This window comes from Podarcis cretensis (genome assembly GCF_951804945.1).
Source record: "Podarcis cretensis genome assembly, chromosome: 2".
Lineage (NCBI taxonomy): Eukaryota > Metazoa > Chordata > Lepidosauria > Squamata > Lacertidae > Podarcis > Podarcis cretensis.
In genome coordinates, this window is record NC_137171.1 from 50,906,391 (window position 1) to 50,924,540 (window position 18,150).

Genomic DNA, 18,150 nt, shown 5'->3' on the forward strand with positions numbered 1-18,150 from the left:
GGACCCGAACCAAAGGGTTTGAATTATATGAAAGGTGATTTCAGCTAAACATTAGGAATAACTGCATGTGCAACTAGATGTTCAGATCATGGTTTGAGTTCTGCACCTGTGGTTAGCACAGTTTGACAGTGGAACAGGCTGCTCTGGAAAGTGGTGGGCTCCTTCCACAGGCTGTACTACATGGAATGCTATAGTGTTCATCAGCTAGGGTTGAACCAGATGGCCTTTAAAAACATTGAAGTACATCACCTGGATGAATGAATTTGTGATTTATTTATTTATTTATTTATTTATTCCTCCATTGATTTGGTTGGCATTATGGCTCTGCTTTGTAATTTCTGATTTATTTTATTGATTATCTATCCAAAACACTTTTACTCCGTTCTTTAGACAAAAGTTCCCAGAGAAACTTAGAAGATCAGTAATAAGACAGCTCCGTTCCTCACATGTAAAATACATGAAGCACAAGAAAGCATATGCACTCTTAGTTTATTCTTGCAGCAAATAGTTTGTGTTGGAGAAACTGAACAGGTTTTCCAGTATGTTTTTTGTTATATTATTTTTGCAAATGATTAATTGGTTTGACGAATGATAGCTTGGATTAAAATTTAGTTGCACTTTCTTTCCAGTGAAATAACTGTGACTTAAGTCTTAACTAACATTTCACACAGTTTTCAGTAGGACCCTAATGCAACTAACTTAGACTGGTTTCAACCCAATATAACACAACACAATTTCACAAATACCAATACTTGATATCTGAAAGATCCTCCTGTCCAAAATTAACAGTCTTTATCAGTGACCGTATTGTATGTGCCACCACAAAGGGAGGCTAGGTTGATGGATACCCAGGACAGGGTCTTTTCTGTACCAGCACCCAATTGTGAAACTTGCCTTCCTTGGAGGTCAGGTTGGTACCATCTTTTCCTAACTTTAGGCAAGCCCTAAATACTGTTTTGCTTTGTCTGGCTTTTGATGGATTTTAAATTCAACTCTGTAGTTTTGTGGTGTAAGTTTTGTTTAGTTTTAACTGATGTCTTTATACTGTTTTTACAAGTTATAGCTACTTGTGGGCAGAAAAGGTACTCATAAATACTTAAAAAAAATTAAAAAGTCTAAATCATAGTCTAGTAAAATCTTGTCAAACAAGAGACTTGTCTTTGCATCCCCCGTCATGTGTTTATGTAACATAAGAGAGTGCCTGTAGAGAACTAATATCAGAATGAAAATCATGTTAGTTTGATTATAGACACTAAACTTTGCTATTAGAAACTTTTGTCTCTCCTAAAAGCAAACTGAGCTGGTTAATATTGATAGGACTTCAGCAAAAGCAGGGCCCATGATAACCAAGAGGGGAGGTATCAGTATGATCAGAGAAACCACAGGGTTTGCAGATATACAAACAATCCATAAGGAATACGAGAGGGACAGTCCACACACATATCAACAGGGCTGTGACGGCTAAGCATGCTCACTGGCCACAGAGCATCTTTGGGAGGCAATTGGAGGGGAATATAGTGGAAGAGGGTATATCTGGCTGTAACCCTGAACAGGATCACTCCATACAGCAACACTCCTTTTGCAGGTCCCTCTTGTTCTGTCCTTAGGAGCATCAGGGCAGTTTCTTTCTACATACAGACTTGTTACAGGCCCTGGTCAAAAAAGCTGCACAACATGCTTTGAATGTATGAAAGGATTTCTGAAATGACCCCACCCCATCCCTTTCTGAAACCTGCTCCTAGCACTGTTTGATAAGTTGCTTTGGAAACTCTAGGAACTGACTTCCGCATAACATAAGGATTTGCATTTTAGGGATTTTGTGTGTGTGTTTAAGCTGACCTTTGAATATTGGGCCCTGTTCTATGGTTATCCTATTTGCTACCACTTCATCATAAGAAACAAAACTACAGTGGTACCTCTGGTTGCGGACACGATCTGTTCCGGGGTGCCGTTTTCACGCCGAAAAGTCTGTAACCAGAGTGGGGCTTCTGTGCATGTGTGAAGCACTATAGAGCGCTTCTGCACGTGCTTGTGCGCACACGTGCACGGTAAAACCCAGAAGTAAACACTTCCGGGTTTGCCATGTTCTTAACCCCAAAAAAGCAACATGATGCATTTGCGAGAAGAGGTATGACTGTACAGTACTCTTTCAAACTGACCAGAGGGAAAGCATTAAACGGACAATTTTGAAAAGGTGGAGTCATGGCATCTAACTTTTGATTGGTTTGGGTTAAGATGCATTTTCATTACAAAAACTGTCTGTGTACCTTTGCTTATGGCTGTTGAATGAAGGCTATCAAATATTGTCTTTTCTCTTAAAATAGGTTTGTAAAAAAAACAAAACATTGGTGGGATTGGTTCTAAATCTCATATGTCCATATAATTTTGGAAAATTGTCATAAGGACAACTTGAATGAAATGTTTCAAATTCATTGACCGTGAACTAGTTCTTAAACATTTCTTAAGTGCCAGTGGCAATTTTTTAGGTGGCTTGAGGACTAGGTGCCATTGTTAGAAACTCAGATATATAAGCTAGGTGCCAAGTGGCACCTTAAATCTAGGTTACTGTCATCACAACTGAATGTCTTTTCCTCGGGGTTGGACTAGATGACCCTGGTGGCGCTGTGGTGTAAACCACTGAGTTTCTTGGGCTTGCCGATCATAAGGTCGGTGGTTCAAATCCTTGTGATGGGGTGAGCTCTTGCTTCTTTGTTTCAGCTCCCGCCAACCTAGCAGTTCAAAAGCATACCAGTGTGAGTAGATAAATAGGTACCGCTGCAGTGGGAAGACAAGCAGCGTTTCCATGTGCTCTGGCACTTGTCACAGTGTTCCGTGCTCCAGAAGTGGTTTAGTCATGCTGGCCACATGACCTGGAAAAGTTGTCCATGGACAAATGCCAGCTCCCTCGGCCTGAAAGCGGAGATGAGCGCCGGACCTCATAGTCGAATTCAACTGGACTTAACTGTCCAGGGGTCCTTTACTTTGCCTTTACTAGATGAACTTTGGGGTCCCTTCCAGGACTACAATTCTATGATCTCAACTACATTGCTTGACTGTAGCTTGTTCTTACAACAATTCACTTGTCCCATTATGCAAGAAGGAGAAACGCGCAAACTGAAAATGGAAGTGGTATTAACTATGGACTAAGGCAGAGGTTTTTAAACTCTGGTCACCAACCTGGCACCCAGAAATCTCCACGTAGTTGCAACACCACTACCAAAATGTACCTGGCTAATTTCAAACACTGCTAGGTGCCCCAGGTTTTTCTGTTTCTAGTCATACAAATGTGAAATACATAGGAATGCATAAATTGAGGGGTCAAAAGTGCATCATCTCCATTTGCAGAAGTGAATAATTGGCTCCAGGAATAATTGAATCATAGAATTGGAAGGGACCCTGAGGATCATCTGGTCCAGCCCTTCAATGCAGGAATATGCAGCTGTCCCATATGGGGATTGAGCCCACAACTGTGGTGTTATCAGCACTCTAAAAAACTGAGCTAGTGCCTTGTTTAGGGGAAGGGGATAGATTGCCCAAACAGCCCAGGTGATGGAGACCGAGCATTTCTGGTGTTAAAACCTGGAATATGAAAGCTAGGAGCTAAATGGCACCTTAAACGTAGATTATGTGCTCAACAACGAAATGTCTAGGTGCGCTATTTAATAACAAGAATACAAAGCAGAAAATGAATGAACTGCAGCTAAAATATTATGTTCACTTTTCACATGGTCTAGTCTTTCCCCTGCCCACCCCCCAATATTTTTAAGAGGGTCTCTTCTCCAGAGAGAGTAGCTGGAAGTGGGGAGGCAGTGAAAGTTCCTCCTTTCCTTCCACTATGCAGTTTTAATCTGAAATCTTAGGTGCAGTACTGCGCCCAGAGCTCAGAAACGGCTCGTGCTAATGAAATTCCCTGTTGCAAAATGTGCCTAGAACAATGGGAGTTTTGAACACTGTGCATTTTTGCTATTCCAGATTCACCTTAGCAGAGAAGCATACTTGCAAATTAATCATGTTTAACTTCCTCGAGCTACCCTTTTTAAAAAGAAGACGACTATTTTGTTAAATATATGATGAGCCAGTGTAGTGTAGTGGTTAAGAACAGTGGACTTGTAATCTGGTGAACTGGGTTCGATTCCCCACTCCTCCACATGCAGTTACTGGGTGACCTTGGGCTAGTCACACTTCTCTGAAGTCTCTCAGCCTCACTCACCTCACGGAAGGGAAAGGAGATTGTTAACCACTTTGAGACTCCTTAGGGTAGTGATAAAGTGGGATATCAAATCCAAACTCCTCTTCTTCTCTATCATGAATTTCAGGAGTAGATACATAGGGTTACATAGGTAATATAGGTCTTGTTTCCAGGTGCTGATCAGACCTAAGCCTGCTTTCTTTGGCAAAGCATTAACTTAGCTTCTGAAGGTTTCACCAAGTGTTCACACTATGCCCTCTCGTCCCCAGACTTAGACTTGTATCCAAAGTAGTGCTAAGTCAGTCATTCTGTTAGTGGAACGATTTCTGTTTTCATGGTGGAACTTTCCCCCTCTCATCCCCCCCCCCAATTTGTTCTGGAGTTTCCCCCAGGGTGTGTGTGCAGGAGGGGGAAGTTCTGTTGTGTAAGGCTAAATCCTTTGTTAACAGAATGAGAGCAGCTGGTCAGTGTGTTGGAGGGAGAAAAGGTTGGAAATGCATTGCCTTTTACCACTCCTTCCTTCCAAGTTAAACTATGGGCTAAAGAGCCATGATTAATATTGTTTCTCTGAATTTCAGTCAGTTCTCCATTTGATGGAATGTATAGGGAAGTTTCATGTGAACTAGTCTGTAGATGCATTGAGACAGTAGCCTGCTCTGGTTTATTACTGTGTTTTTTCCAACAGTGTCAATGACTGTTATCTTATTGTGCATGCATTCTGACCCACAATTGCCTCTTGCTAGATGACTAGTTGCAAGGCAGAATTTAGCAAAATGAGGTATGGCTTTACTAGCTTGCATTGCTGAAATATGTGGTTTAATTGTTCAACTACCTTCAAAGGATAGTTGTCACACCTTAGAGTTTGGGTGCCTTTTGTGTTTGACTTCTGACTTATCCTGTCTAGACTTTGTGTTATGTTAAAAGTATAAGAAAAAGTGCTTGAAGTAGTAAAGAGACCCCTGACCATTAGGTCCAGTCATGGCTGACTCTGGGGTTGCGGTGCTCATCTCACTTTATTGGCTGAGGGAGCCGGTGTACAGCTTCCAGGTCATGTGGCCAGCATGACTAAGCCGCTTCTGGCGAACCAGAGCAGCACATGGAAACACTGTTTACCTTCCTGCCGGAGCGGTACCTATTTATCTACTTGCACTTTGACGTGCTTTCCAACTGCTAGGTTGGCAGGAGCAGGGATTGAGCAACGGGAGCTCACTCTGTCATGGGGATTCGAACTGCCGACCTTCTGATCAGCAAGTCCTAAGCTCTGTGGTTTAACCCACAGCTCCACCTGCGCCCCGCTTGAAGTAGTACTTGAACACAAGTAAACATCACATTTTCTTCTGCTTTCAATGTTATATATATATTAAGTTGTGTTGCGTTAGGTTCATGTTTTGGCTTTTTGGCTTGTGAATGCGGTACACTTCCGGGTTTCGCCACGTGCGCAGAGCGTTCTGCGCGCTTTGCACATGCGCAGAAGTGCTGTATTGCGCCATGCTCTAGTTATGGACTTTTCGGGGTGCAAATGGCATCCTGGAACGGATTGAGTCCGTAACTACAGGTACCACTGTATCTGGATAATCACAATAGTTTCAAAAAATTCAGTGTTAATTTATGGTCTCAGTTGGATACATTTTACTTTGACTAGCCCTTTCAGTGTTTTATTTAGGTAAACATGAAGTATATGTAATTGATGCATTTTAAATATAAACCCATGGTGAAATCACTATTGTCAGTCACACTTTCTGCCTGTGAAAGTTGTTGGAGATGCATTTAAGATGTGAGTATTGTGTAAGTTAAAACTTACTCTGCATATTATTTCCCTTATCCCATATATGGGATGCATAGCTCACTTCTGCATTTAGCTAATAACACATGCCACAAATGTAAATGTTTAAGGTGTTTTAAACATTGCCTTGAATCCTGAGTTGATCTTCTATGCCCACTGACTTCATTTAGTCCTCACTGGGCTGCTCTGGGACAGCCCACCCCATTGTAGTTTTTTGTTTGTGGAAAGATTGACTCATGCCCAATCCTAGAACTGATTTATCAATTGATGTCTACAGACAGCTCTCAATTCTGTCTCTAGAGACACTTAAATAGTTTATTCTTGTTAACCTGGAAGTGACCTACCCAGAGAATGTGATGGTTCATCTAACCTTTGTATACTTTAGTGCAGGGGTCAGCAACCTTTTTCAGCCATGGGCCGGTCCACCGTCCCTCAGACCATGTGGTGGGCCGGACTATATTTTGAAAAAAAATATGAACAAATTCCTATGCCCCATAAATAACCCAGAGATCAATTTAAATAAAAGCACACATTCTACTCATGTGAAAATACGCTGATTCCTGGACCATCTGCAGGCCAGACCGAGAATGCTCTTGGGCCGAATCCGGCCCCCGGGCCTTAGGTTGCCTACCCCTGCTTTAGTGTCTCTACCTGTCACCTTTCTTTTCAGTCACTCCATTTCCCCCTCCCACCCAATTGTCTGTTCTCCCCTCCCCCAATTGTGTCTCAACATCTTGTGCCATAGTGGTCTTATGCAGTTGTGGGAGGGGGAGTTTCTCCTCTTAAGGTTTTTTCCTGAAGAGTTTCTGAGCATCTGTAAATTTTAGGCCAATATCTATCTGTAGCATCTGAAGAAGTGTGCATGCACACGAAAGCTCATACCAAGAACAAATTTGTTTTTTGTTTTTTTTAAATGATCTTTATTAAATTTTCAAAAGGTTACAAATAACAGAGCAGAAAAAGAAAAAGAGAGGTAAGAAAAAAGTAAAAAGACCAGAGAAGAAAACAAAAAACAACAAAGAATGTTTCCACCTTTTAAACTCATTTTCCTTAACTTCTTTTCAAGACTTCCCCACGTCTCCCCTTATTGTATTCCATCTTCAAATTGTTTATTCAAGCAAGTTTTCCACTTAATATCCTGAAACATAGTTTATTTAAAATCACTTGACCCTAGTTTAATTAAGATAATTTTTTATAATAGAATTAAGCTTTAATTCATTATTATACCTTAGCCATTTATTAAAATATATACCTTAGCCCTATATATAGAGAAGAAAAAAAGAGAGGAAAAAAAATATACCCTTCCTAAGGTTGCCACTATTTCCCCTCCACCGATTCCCCATTTTTATAATAATAAAAAAACCTATAATTTTTATACTCCTAAAGCAAAGAAAGAACAGACCCCCTTTGGACTGTTAGGTCCCACCCTTCCCTCCCCGGTTTCCATCCCTAACCAAAATCCATTTGGTCCATCTTTTTAGCCTGGTGATCTTACGTCCAAGGCACGCAAGTCTCTCTCAGTCCCTTTCAGCCGGTTTCTTCGAAAGTCTCTCTTGCTTAACACCCAGGGTCGAAGATGTATTTTCACGGTGCTGACCGTGATTCTTCCAATGAGACCTACTTGTTTACAGGTGGTACTCCAACACTGTTTCCAAAATCCATATGTCCCAACTAGTCCGACTTTCACCTTGGTCAATTTAAGGTTCTTCTTAGCAGGTCTCCAGTTCTCTTTTCTCTTCTGTATCATCTCAGCCATCCCTTCTTTCAGCTCCTCCTGCTTGGCAGATATCTTCTCCTCCTCAATCTTTGGTTCTTTTTCTTGTCCAGCTGCCTGTGTTTTGAGCAACGAGTCCTTTTCCAGTTCAGTTGGTATATCTTCAGATAACTTCGGGTTTGAGGGGCTCGTAGACAAAACAAGGCCTTTTTCATTCATCTCTAACAACTTTCCCACGAGAGAGATCAGCTTTTTCAAGTCAGCACGTATTTCCTGTATTCCCTGTTTCAGTTCCATTCTTGTAATGTCCAAGAATCCCCTCTAGAGGGATTCTGGTTACTTAATGTTCTTTTCCCCTCCGACCCAAAAGTCAAATTTGTTTGTAACAATCTTTCTTTGTTTTCAATATTTTGTAACGATATAAGCGGTTAAAGTTTCAACTTTCAATTCTTCCAACTTTGACAGCTAGTTTGACAGCTGTCAAAGGTTTCTATAAATCCTCAGCAGGCTCTTAACTCGGGTTACTCTCGGGCTTGAGAAGAATGGTACTTAATTCAAATAAAGTAAACTCTAGTCCTCCAGCACATTAACTTAGTCCTTTTAAATCCGTGGAATTTGTATCTTTATCCAATCCCGGCGGCTCTTCCCGCGACCTTAGTTGACAGGTCCTTGCTTTGAGCTGTTTACAATAGGGGGGAGACGGACTTCCTTTTTTTCAGCTCCCCCGCTCGTGCCAAATCCAAAGCCAAATATATTGTAATCCAGTTTTCAAATTACTCACGGGTTGTTGTTCTTGCTTTTAAGTCCAAATTTAATAGGAAGAAGTCAGCGCTGACTGAAGAATGGCTTGCGGCTTCGCTCGGCAGGGGAAGCGGAGGACTCACAGCACCACGCCACTCCCTGGCACCCGATCCGTAGCCTTTAAAAAGGCTCCTTCACGAGTCGGGAGGGCGCTTATGGTGCCCGCCGAGTCACCATGTCCACGGGCTCCGTGCCTGTGGTTTTTAAGGGTCCCCGTGTCGCCGGCACGGCAAGACCCAGCCCCCTGCTAAGCCGATTCCCTCCGGAGCTCGGAGGGAATCCGCCATTAGCCAGTCGCGCCAACCCGGAAGTCCTCATACCAAGAACAAATTTGGTCTCTAAGGTGCTACTGAAATATATATATCTGTAGTATACATAATATGTTAATACCTCATGCAATTTTGCATGATACTGAGTACGTATAGGAAGTTTTGAATCATTGCTAGAAGGAATTAATAGTAATACCTGTATGAATCCCAAAGGTAATTTCCCCCTCTGCTTCTCTAGATACATGAGCATCTAAGGAGCATCTAGGGTTGAGTGTCTTCATTCCCACAAGACAAAGAGCCTCTTGGTTCCTCAAGTGCCAGCTGCTTGTGTAGGCTAACTTAAAAGTCAGTTGACTGGCTGTATCTTGCCAGTTTTCAAACATGCAGCCTTCACTTACGTATTTTCCTTCAACTGACCTTAGTATATGTTGTCTTCTGCTGGTGCCAATAATTTTATTATGCCCATCTTGATTTGTTGCTCTTTCTGTCTGTAGAGGGCAAGTTGAGATAGTGATTTCAGAAATGTTGACCTTGCTTTTATTTTTTACCCATTCATAAAGTCTACATTGGTGTGCCTCCCTGCATTCAGACACTATTTTACTCTTTCATAGAATTCAGTATTGCATTTCAGATTGGTATTGTATTGTGGTCTTTGCTGTGGTGTGTTCCCAGCTGTGTGCAATTTACGCTCTCCAAGTAGTTAGACTCCTCAGTTTTAAAAAAGAAATGATTGAAACTATTTTGTACACAGATTTTTAGACTATCAATTGTCTGTTCCCATTTCTAAGTGACTCTACAGTGTGACCTTTCTGTTATACCAAATGTTGCTGCCATGGTAGTTTCTCAATTCTAGAGAGTGTTGGAGAAAGATAAAATGCCTGAAGATTGTTACATATGCATCTAGAGCGCTTCCTGAAAGTGATTTCACTGTGCATATGTTGTTGCTTTCTGCAGCAGTTGAAAGGATCAGTGTTTTGATTTGGTTAAACCAAAACCACTAGATGCAATCTAACTACATTTCCATGATAATTCTAGATTTTAGAGGGTCCTTAAGGAGACATGCTCACAGTGGGTCCTCCTTACTCCTATTGTTGATGCCTATTCACTTGCTTCTCTGGGCTTAGTCAGCACCATTTTCCAGAGGGGTGTGTGGGAGAGGGAGGTCAAGGTGTGCAAAGCTACTGCTCCTTTTCATTGTCTCATTGCTGGGTTTAACCTTTAAAATCAGTTTAGGGGTCCCTTATCTAAAGGACTGCCTTCACCTAAACAATCATTCTTGTTTAAGATCAACTGTGGAGACCTCTGTGACTGCCCAGACATTAAGATGGTAGGCACAAGGGATAAAGCCTTCTTGATTGTGGCCCTGCAGTTAGCAGAGTTGCCTATGAATGGGAAAGGGAGCTTTCAGTACAGGCCTTCAAACATACCGTAAGGATTTATTTCATCCAGTCTGGCTTTTTAACAATGTTTTTAATGCCACTGAGACCTTATAGTTAAGAATCTGTATTCTTTTACATATCTTAGTTCACCTTGACTTTTTTTTGCTGCCTTATGAGGTCTTTGCTCCCAAAGCCAGCATATAAATCCTTATGGTCTAGCTTCTGCTGTGCTAGTGAGGAGGAGGAGCAGGGACAGGAGACTCCAGGAATTGGCAAATTACCCAGCAATGCTGATCCTTGACTGCATTATGTGGCATTGTGTGTGCTTTGTAAACCATAACCATCAGATTTTAAAAAGTTGTATGGAAAAATACATCTACAAAAGTGGGATTCATTAAATATTAAGAAAACAATATTCAGAAAACAAGTATTTTCTGAAACAAGCTATGAACATTATGTTTGGCTACATTCAATCTATCCTAACCATTTCTGCTTCTTTATAGGTGGTATGGTCAAGAGAAAGATTATAATGTTCTAGTCATGGATCTTCTTGGACCCAGCCTTGAGGATCTCTTCAACTTTTGTTCTCGAAGGTTCACAATGAAAACAGTACTTATGTTAGCAGACCAGGTATGTAAATCTGCAAACATTACACAATGGATATTACAGTGCCTTAAAATGCTGTTCGTTTCATTCTTTCAAGTAGGTCAGACTGTATGACTTGTTATTACATGTACTCGAATGAATATAGAAACAAAAATGATAGAAAGAAAAAGGAATAGTGATAGTAGCAGATTATTTAATGTATATAACAATATTAGAATTCTAGAAACTGTTTAATGGAGCCATACAAGCAACTATATTGAGAGTTTTGCCTCATATCTTTACTTGCAGTCTTCATATTAATTTCATAAGACTGAAGTTATGCATGCATCTTTGGCTAGGAAGATCATCCAAAATAGTGCAGTAGTTCACATTTCTCAGGCCAAGAGCCTATTGTAGCTATATTTCTCAATTAATTGATGGTAAACAGAAGCTGAATGAAATAGGAAATAGTAAAGCCAACATTCACAGAACGCTTCAATAAGATTCATTAGAATCAACAGATCTGCAGCATGGGCATATAATGCAGAGATTTGCAAAGGCATAGATTCTTACATTTAGAGTAAAATGGCTATTGGATAGCAATTTGTTTCTAGAATAGCTTGAACTGAGTCATCTGGAGGGCCAGTAAGCACTAGCCATTTAATATCAAAACTAACACAAGAAACGCTCAAATACTCCAGAGTTGGCATTTTAACAGTGTCATTTGTTCAGTAACTGCTTGGAAGAAGTAGTTTGCAACATATAATGGGTGAAGTAGTTTGGATCCATAGTAGCTTCATCCATGCTGAACACAGCAAGTGAAGTATTCCACTGCTAAAGTTAAGTGTTCTTATGGATCACTCCTATTCAGGAAATATGTACATACTGGGTTTAGTAGACAGGTGCTCATTTGTATGGAGACATGCTTTACAAGTATTACTGTGATTCTAAATCTGTTATTTTAGTATACATTTAAATTGCATGATTAAATGTCTATTGTTTTTCTTCTAAGTCATCAGCATGAATGCCATCCATACATGACGAAGCCTTTTAAACCTTTTTAGACTGTTAGGAAGAAACTCAATATCCAATCTCTGTAGAGTAGATGAGTCAGCAGGGGTTTTTGTTTGTTTGTTGGTGGTTTTACACTTGCTAACATTCAAAAGCATTACTAAACTAGTAGTCTTACTGTCTGGTTTGATTTGTATGTTGTAGGTCAGGATAACTAACCATCCCTCTCGAAGCCCATGGGCCTGCTCTTGTTACCCAAGCAGTTTTTTTCTGGACCCTCCAACAATTATGGCAGCAGAAAAAGAAAACAAAGTGCTGGGATAGTTGGAAAAGTTTCAACCCCTTTGCACACCCCAGTACCTTGATGGCAGTGCATTTTACATTTTCCCTAATCATTTGATGAACAGGAAGAGGCAATAACACCCTCCCCCCAAAAAAAGCCACAAATCTCATCTGATTTGCATGGATTAGCTGAGGACAAACCATGTGTGGTGTGTGTTTATGTGCACAAGAGGGTGAGAGAGTGTGTGGTCACACCAACTCTTGGCCACCAACATGCAGTCTTTGGGTTCATAAAGATTAGCAACAATGCAGGTAATTGCCAAAACATGCTTAGATTCATGCCTAAGATATTGTTGCTTGAAAAGCTTTGTAATCTTGGTCATTTTCCTTTTGTTCACAGATGATCAGTAGAATTGAATATGTGCATACAAAGAATTTTATACACAGAGACATTAAACCAGATAACTTCCTAATGGGTATCGGGCGTCACTGTAATAAGGTTAGTCTAATACTTTTTTGCATGAAAGAATGGAGGATGCTGAAATGGCAGTTCATGGAAATGCTGTGCAGCTTGAATTAATTGCTTGTCATTGCTAAACATGTCAATTATTTGCTGACATCTGTCAATTATTTGGCAACAGATAGGAATTTCAATCATAGTGCTAAATGCAGAAGTGAGCTATGGCCCCAACCTTTGGCCATATTTTAATTATGGAATTTAAGGATATAAATAAATATGTTGTCTAATGGACTCATAATTGAGAATGCAAGTTCACTCTGTTCAGTGATACTGATGATTATTCAGAAACCACGAGTTGCAATAGCACCGCTTACCATAAACTGCGATTTCTTTTTCTCAACTGCATTTAGGCCAGCATGGTGAAGCCTTTACTACCAGCTACCTAGATATTAAAATTGGCTGTAACCAATCTATAGAGAAACCATTGACTTCTAATAGTAACACAAGCCTGTTGACTTAACTGCTTCCTTTGCTTTCACAAGCCTGTGAAAGTTCAAAGTGCAGTTAGTGTAGATATAGAATAACAGTCACAGACTTAAAGTACTGTAACTTTTTTTTTTTTACTAGAAGGAGATGATTTATTAATTTAGCTGGAGATGCATGTCTTTGTTGGATTTTTTTCTTGACTAGACTGTGGGATTAAAATTCATTAAACTACATTGAGCTTGGACAGACAGGCAGCATTGGCAGTGCATTAAGCATGCTGTTGGATAGAAATTCTTAAGTGCAGGACAAATGTATGTGATTGATTATTTTATTGGGAGCAAGATACCCACCTGGTTCTTTATAGGCCTTCAGTGTTGACTCTTCAGATACTACTAGCTATAAAATGTTACCTTTGTTTGCCTGTATGGATGCCAACTTGGGACCATTACTTTAGAACCAAAAAACAAAACAACCACCATCACTGTTGAATTTTGTTTTAAAGGAGTTACAGTACACCAGTTAGGAACATTGGGGAGGTGGGGTGAGAAAAAACAGCAGCACTCAAAAGTAAGGTAAAATTCCTTCCTGTAATCCTATTTCTGTTAAATTTCATTTATCTCTAAATTTTGCACTCTTAACATTCTATTTCCCTAATGCAATCCAATTCTTTAACTTTCTGGCAAGAACTGGAAATATAGCAAGAACAATTAAACCAGTTAATGCAATTTTTCTTCTTCTGAGTCCCTTTCTCCACACTCTTGACAGTTGTAGTGGGCTGGCATTGTAGCTCCTTGTTTTTCTTTGAAGTGAAAGAATAGCCTGGAAAATGCTGTTGTGCTTTTATTAGGTGAGTTTGTTAGGATCATATTGGAAGATGTAAACCGCATCCCGTTTCTCATTCCCAGGGAGGCACTTGGAGTCTGTACCAAATACTTAAATGGAAAGCAGATGCCCACTATTTAACATTTCAAATAATGCTGGACATAGGAGTCTAAATCCCTTGGTTTAATCTAAGCAGAATTTAAATAAAATTTTGCTTTAGGTCTGTGTAAATAGCAGCACTTTCTCTCTTTCTCTTTCGAAATTTGGTTTTAGATATAGTATGCAGTTTTCTTCCTGTAGCAAAAATGGAGGTAAACATTTTGTGTCTTTCATGAATTCTTTCAAAACACACCAGTTGCCGTAGGATAGCTTGTTATGGTAATCTTGTTCCAGTAGATTTTTTTCATTATAAATGAATTTAAAATGTAGTGATTAAAATTGGAATGCTGCATTTCTCAAATTTGTTCTTAATTACATATTTAGGCGTGATTTCACTTCTAGCATAAGATCATCTCTGAGCTGTGCTAGAATAAGCCCTGCATGCTTTATGATAGTGAACTTAAGGTGACTAAATGCCTTCTACCTCTTCCTTACTGAAGATTTACTTCCTAAATGTCATTTGGGGGAAGGGCAGTTTGTGGAGTCAAAGGATACTTTTGTACATGATATTCAAATTTCCTTCTTATAAAAGCCAAATGTTGCCATTGCTATCCCTTATTCAAGGCAGTGTCATTTTGAAGTGGCTCATGGTCAAAATTTAACTTGCCACATCTTCTAAATTTTTCCTGATAACATTATCTCTTCTGGAAAACTATAGTGCTTGGTGGAAGAAGGATGGCATTTGGCTACCCTATTCTTTCTCTAACGCCTCGGTGTTGCCTGTCTGCGCCAGCCATTGTTGCAATGTAAGCAATACTGTTTGATGCACTGCCACCCTCTATTGTTTGTTCAGTGTTTAGAATCTCCAGTGGGGAAGAGGAAAAGAAGCATGACTGTTAGTACTTCTCAGGACCCATCTTTCTCAGGATTAAACCAGGTCTGAAACTGTCTCCTATTCCAACCTCAATCCCAAACTCATATGCTTTTTTGTTTTGTTTCGGAAAACATGTAGACTTGCAAAAAGCACCTTTTGTTGGCATATTATTCAGACATACTTGGCAAACATGTAACATTACTAAGACGTTTTCCTTGTGGCGCTTGTTTAAACTATAAGGTTCTTATGCTGTCTGTTAAAATGTGAACAAAGTTAAGTATCACTTAACTACTCTAATGTTCTTGTTCTTGAGAAATAGCCCTGTGTTCAAAAATGCAGCAGCAAGGAGGATGTGCTGTGAGGGAATCGCATATGCCTGCTTAAATGTACATGGTCTGTATCTGGATGTAGAAGGCCTCTTATCCCGTTCATTGACAGCATGATCTTTGTTTGAAAAAAATGAATTTCGGGTCTGGAAACATTCAAGACAAACTCTACTTCTTCCTTGTGTATTAGTAGCTCTGATGGTTTATTCAAATGTAGAATAAGTGACAAGGGTCATCTTGTTGCCAGTGGTACATTTAAACAGAATTATTTGATCATAGATCACTGGTAGTTTTGTATTTTTTAAAGCTTTGCTATATTCCAGAAAATGGGCACAAGGTGTCCTAAGCAGCTTTTTCATTTGCTTTTTAAGGCTGAACCTTATTCCACTTCTTTAGAGACCTAGGTTTTGAAAATGCAGTAAGTAAAATGGATTATCTTTTGATGATGTCTCTTCTTGGGCTAGCATTAACATCTACTTCAAATGGATGTTATTTAGTTTCTAAAGCTACACTGTAAGCCCTGGGTGTTGTGCAATTTAAGAGTTTTAACTTCTTAGCTTGCTCTAAAATTACTTTAGTTGTTGAAAAGGGAAGGAGGAGTTGGGCCTTAAGTATGGTGCTACTCATGAATATTACTACTTATGACTAGTGATGCTTTTGTGTCAGGATGCTGGTGCTGGACAGGAAAATTTAGCTCTGGTGGGAACTTTTATTCCAGTGCAGATAGGTGATGTCGGTCTCTGGTCTGGACTGGGACCAGAGAAGTAGACAAAGTTGATTCTAATTAGGAGCCCTCGGCCTGCTACTTTCTCTACAAAATATAAAAAAATGAAAACCTACACTATTCATTCATTGCCATGTCTAATTTGGCCCATAGTAGTCCACTTGCAACTGAAGCAGCATGGCTTCCACAGCCTTATTCCTTGCCTGGTAACATCCCTTTTCAACACCCTCTTCAGCAGAGAGGCAAACTTTGCAAACGAGCTTCAGAAGGTTTATTGCCATGGAAGAGGGTGTGTGGAAAACAAGTCCATGTTTTTTCATTCACCTGCCTTTTGCCACTGGGTCATACTCTTTCAGAAATGGTTGGGAGGGGGTGTTTTCATCTCCAGAATTGGGTGCCTCACATGATCCAAATTGCTAATGCATATTGCTTCAAAATATTGCTTCACTCTGTTAGTGAAAATTATCAGAAATGAAGGAATGTATTGCAGATGAAAAATATGCAGGGTCTTGTATTCCAGTCTGCCATATATTAGTGCGCTAGCCTAACTAAAGATTGAGGTTCCTATGAGAGTAATTTTAAGTGAGTTCTCCCCTAAAAACTCACATGGAAATGAAGACCACCTATTTTGTGCTAGTATGGAAAGAGGCATTTTGGAAAAGCCCCAAACTGCTGGTCTGAAATAGCATCTTCATTTAGATCAAGAACATTTTTTCCCCATTGCATTTATCAGTAAAACTGTTGTCCAGAAAAGAAGTTTTAATAATAAGATTTTGATCATTTACATCAGGCACCCCCAAACTCGGCCCTCCAGCTGTTTTTGGACCACAACTCCCATCGTCCCTGACCTGTCCTGTTAGCTAGGGATGGTGGGAGTTGTAGTCCCAAAACAGCTGGAGGGCTGAGTTTGGGGATGCCTGATTTACATCATAAATGCGTCTCTGAAGACCCTATCTTGGTACCTGTATATCACAACATTTGAACAAGTTTTGGTGAAGCAGTCTGTCATTTATGCTAGTAGTGAGGAAGACATTCAGAGTAGTATTTCATAACTGTGGAAATTGCAAGTTGTGACAATTACTCATTTGGGTCAGTAGTTCATTCTATATGTAGTTGCTTCCAGTTATTCATTTGTGATGGATGATTAGAGAACTTTTGTCTGCATCCGCTCATAGCTTGAAACAATTCTTAATTCTTTTTAAATGCTGCTGTCCTTATTCTTGGTTCTGTATGCCTCAATTGAACTGTGATAAGTGTAGAAACCAAGGAAAATAAATTACAAAGTATATCCGTAAAGGCATTGGCAACCTGAAAAAGACAACTGCTTTGAACTAGTTTTTTGGTTTTTTTTAAAAGTAAAAACTTTCATATTAGAACTTAGTTTTCTATCAGGTGTTCTCTTCTGAAGAGTTTTTAGGAGAATTATTTCTCCCCATTAATCTGCTGCTTACTTGGTATAGAAGTCTGACTTAAAAACTTAGTATAATTTAAATAATTTGCACACTTTAAAAGTTAAGTATGGTTAAACATATATCGCTGCAACTGTATAGGTCTATAGGTCTTTTCTAACTTGTTCTCCATAGAGCCAAAGCTGATAAATTATTGTTACTTTATTTCTATTTATTTTTTATTTTTATTTATTAAGTTTCTCTACCTCCCTTCACCTGAAGATCGCAGGGTGGTTTACAATATAAAAATACAAAAAAAAAATTGCCATAGTAAAAAACAAAAACAAAATCACCCCCACCCCATTTAAAAGGCTATAGATTGTTTAAAAAAGGGAGCAGGTGGTGCTGTGATCAAAACCACTGAGCCTCTTGGTCTTCCTGATAGGAAGGCTAGTGGTTCGAATCCGTGCAATGGGGTGAGCTCCCATTGCTCTGTCCCAGCTTCTGCCAACCTAGCAGTTCGAAAGCACACCAAAATAGATAAATAGGCACCAATGCAACGGGAAGTTAAACGGCATTTCCGTGCACTCTGCCTTCCGTCACGGTGTTCCATTGTGCCAGAAGTGGTTTAGTCATTATGGCCACGTGATCTGGAAAGCTGTTCGTGGACAAACTCCCTCAGCCTTAAGCAAGATAAGCGCTGCACCCATAGTCACCTTTGGCTGGACTTAACCGTCCATGTGTCCTATACCTTTACTTCTACCTTTTAGATTGTTTAATTGGCCGAAGGCCCGGGAGAACAGGAATGTTTTTGCCTGGTGCCTAAATATTGAGCCTCCCTGAGGAAATCATTCTACAAGTGAGGATGCACCCCAGAAAAGGCCTGTAGATAAAGGGCCTTTCCTACATACTAGTCGAGATGTCTGTGATGAGATGAATCGAAGTTCAGGAATTGCAT

General features: G+C 39.9%; 1 protein-coding gene across 10 annotated transcripts in view; it reads left to right on the plus strand.

The window, feature by feature from the left end:
• Window positions 1-18,150, plus strand: part of CSNK1A1 (casein kinase 1 alpha 1) — a gene marked incomplete at its 3' end in the record, with an annotated part of 43,590 nt that overhangs the window by 4,621 nt on the left and 20,819 nt on the right. For 9 of the 10 annotated variants that reach the window (XR_013835644.1, XR_013835645.1, XM_079964866.1 and 6 more), the window contains exons 3-5: window positions 10,639-10,765; window positions 12,414-12,512; window positions 14,734-14,817. Coding sequence is in view for 8 of the 10 variants with exons in the window: in XM_079964866.1 (XP_079820992.1) it covers window positions 10,639-10,765; window positions 12,414-12,512; window positions 14,734-14,817 (310 nt within the window). The remainder of the gene's footprint in view (window positions 1-10,638; window positions 10,766-12,413; window positions 12,513-14,733; window positions 14,818-18,150) is intronic. The other variant, XM_079964872.1, reaches the window with a different exon arrangement.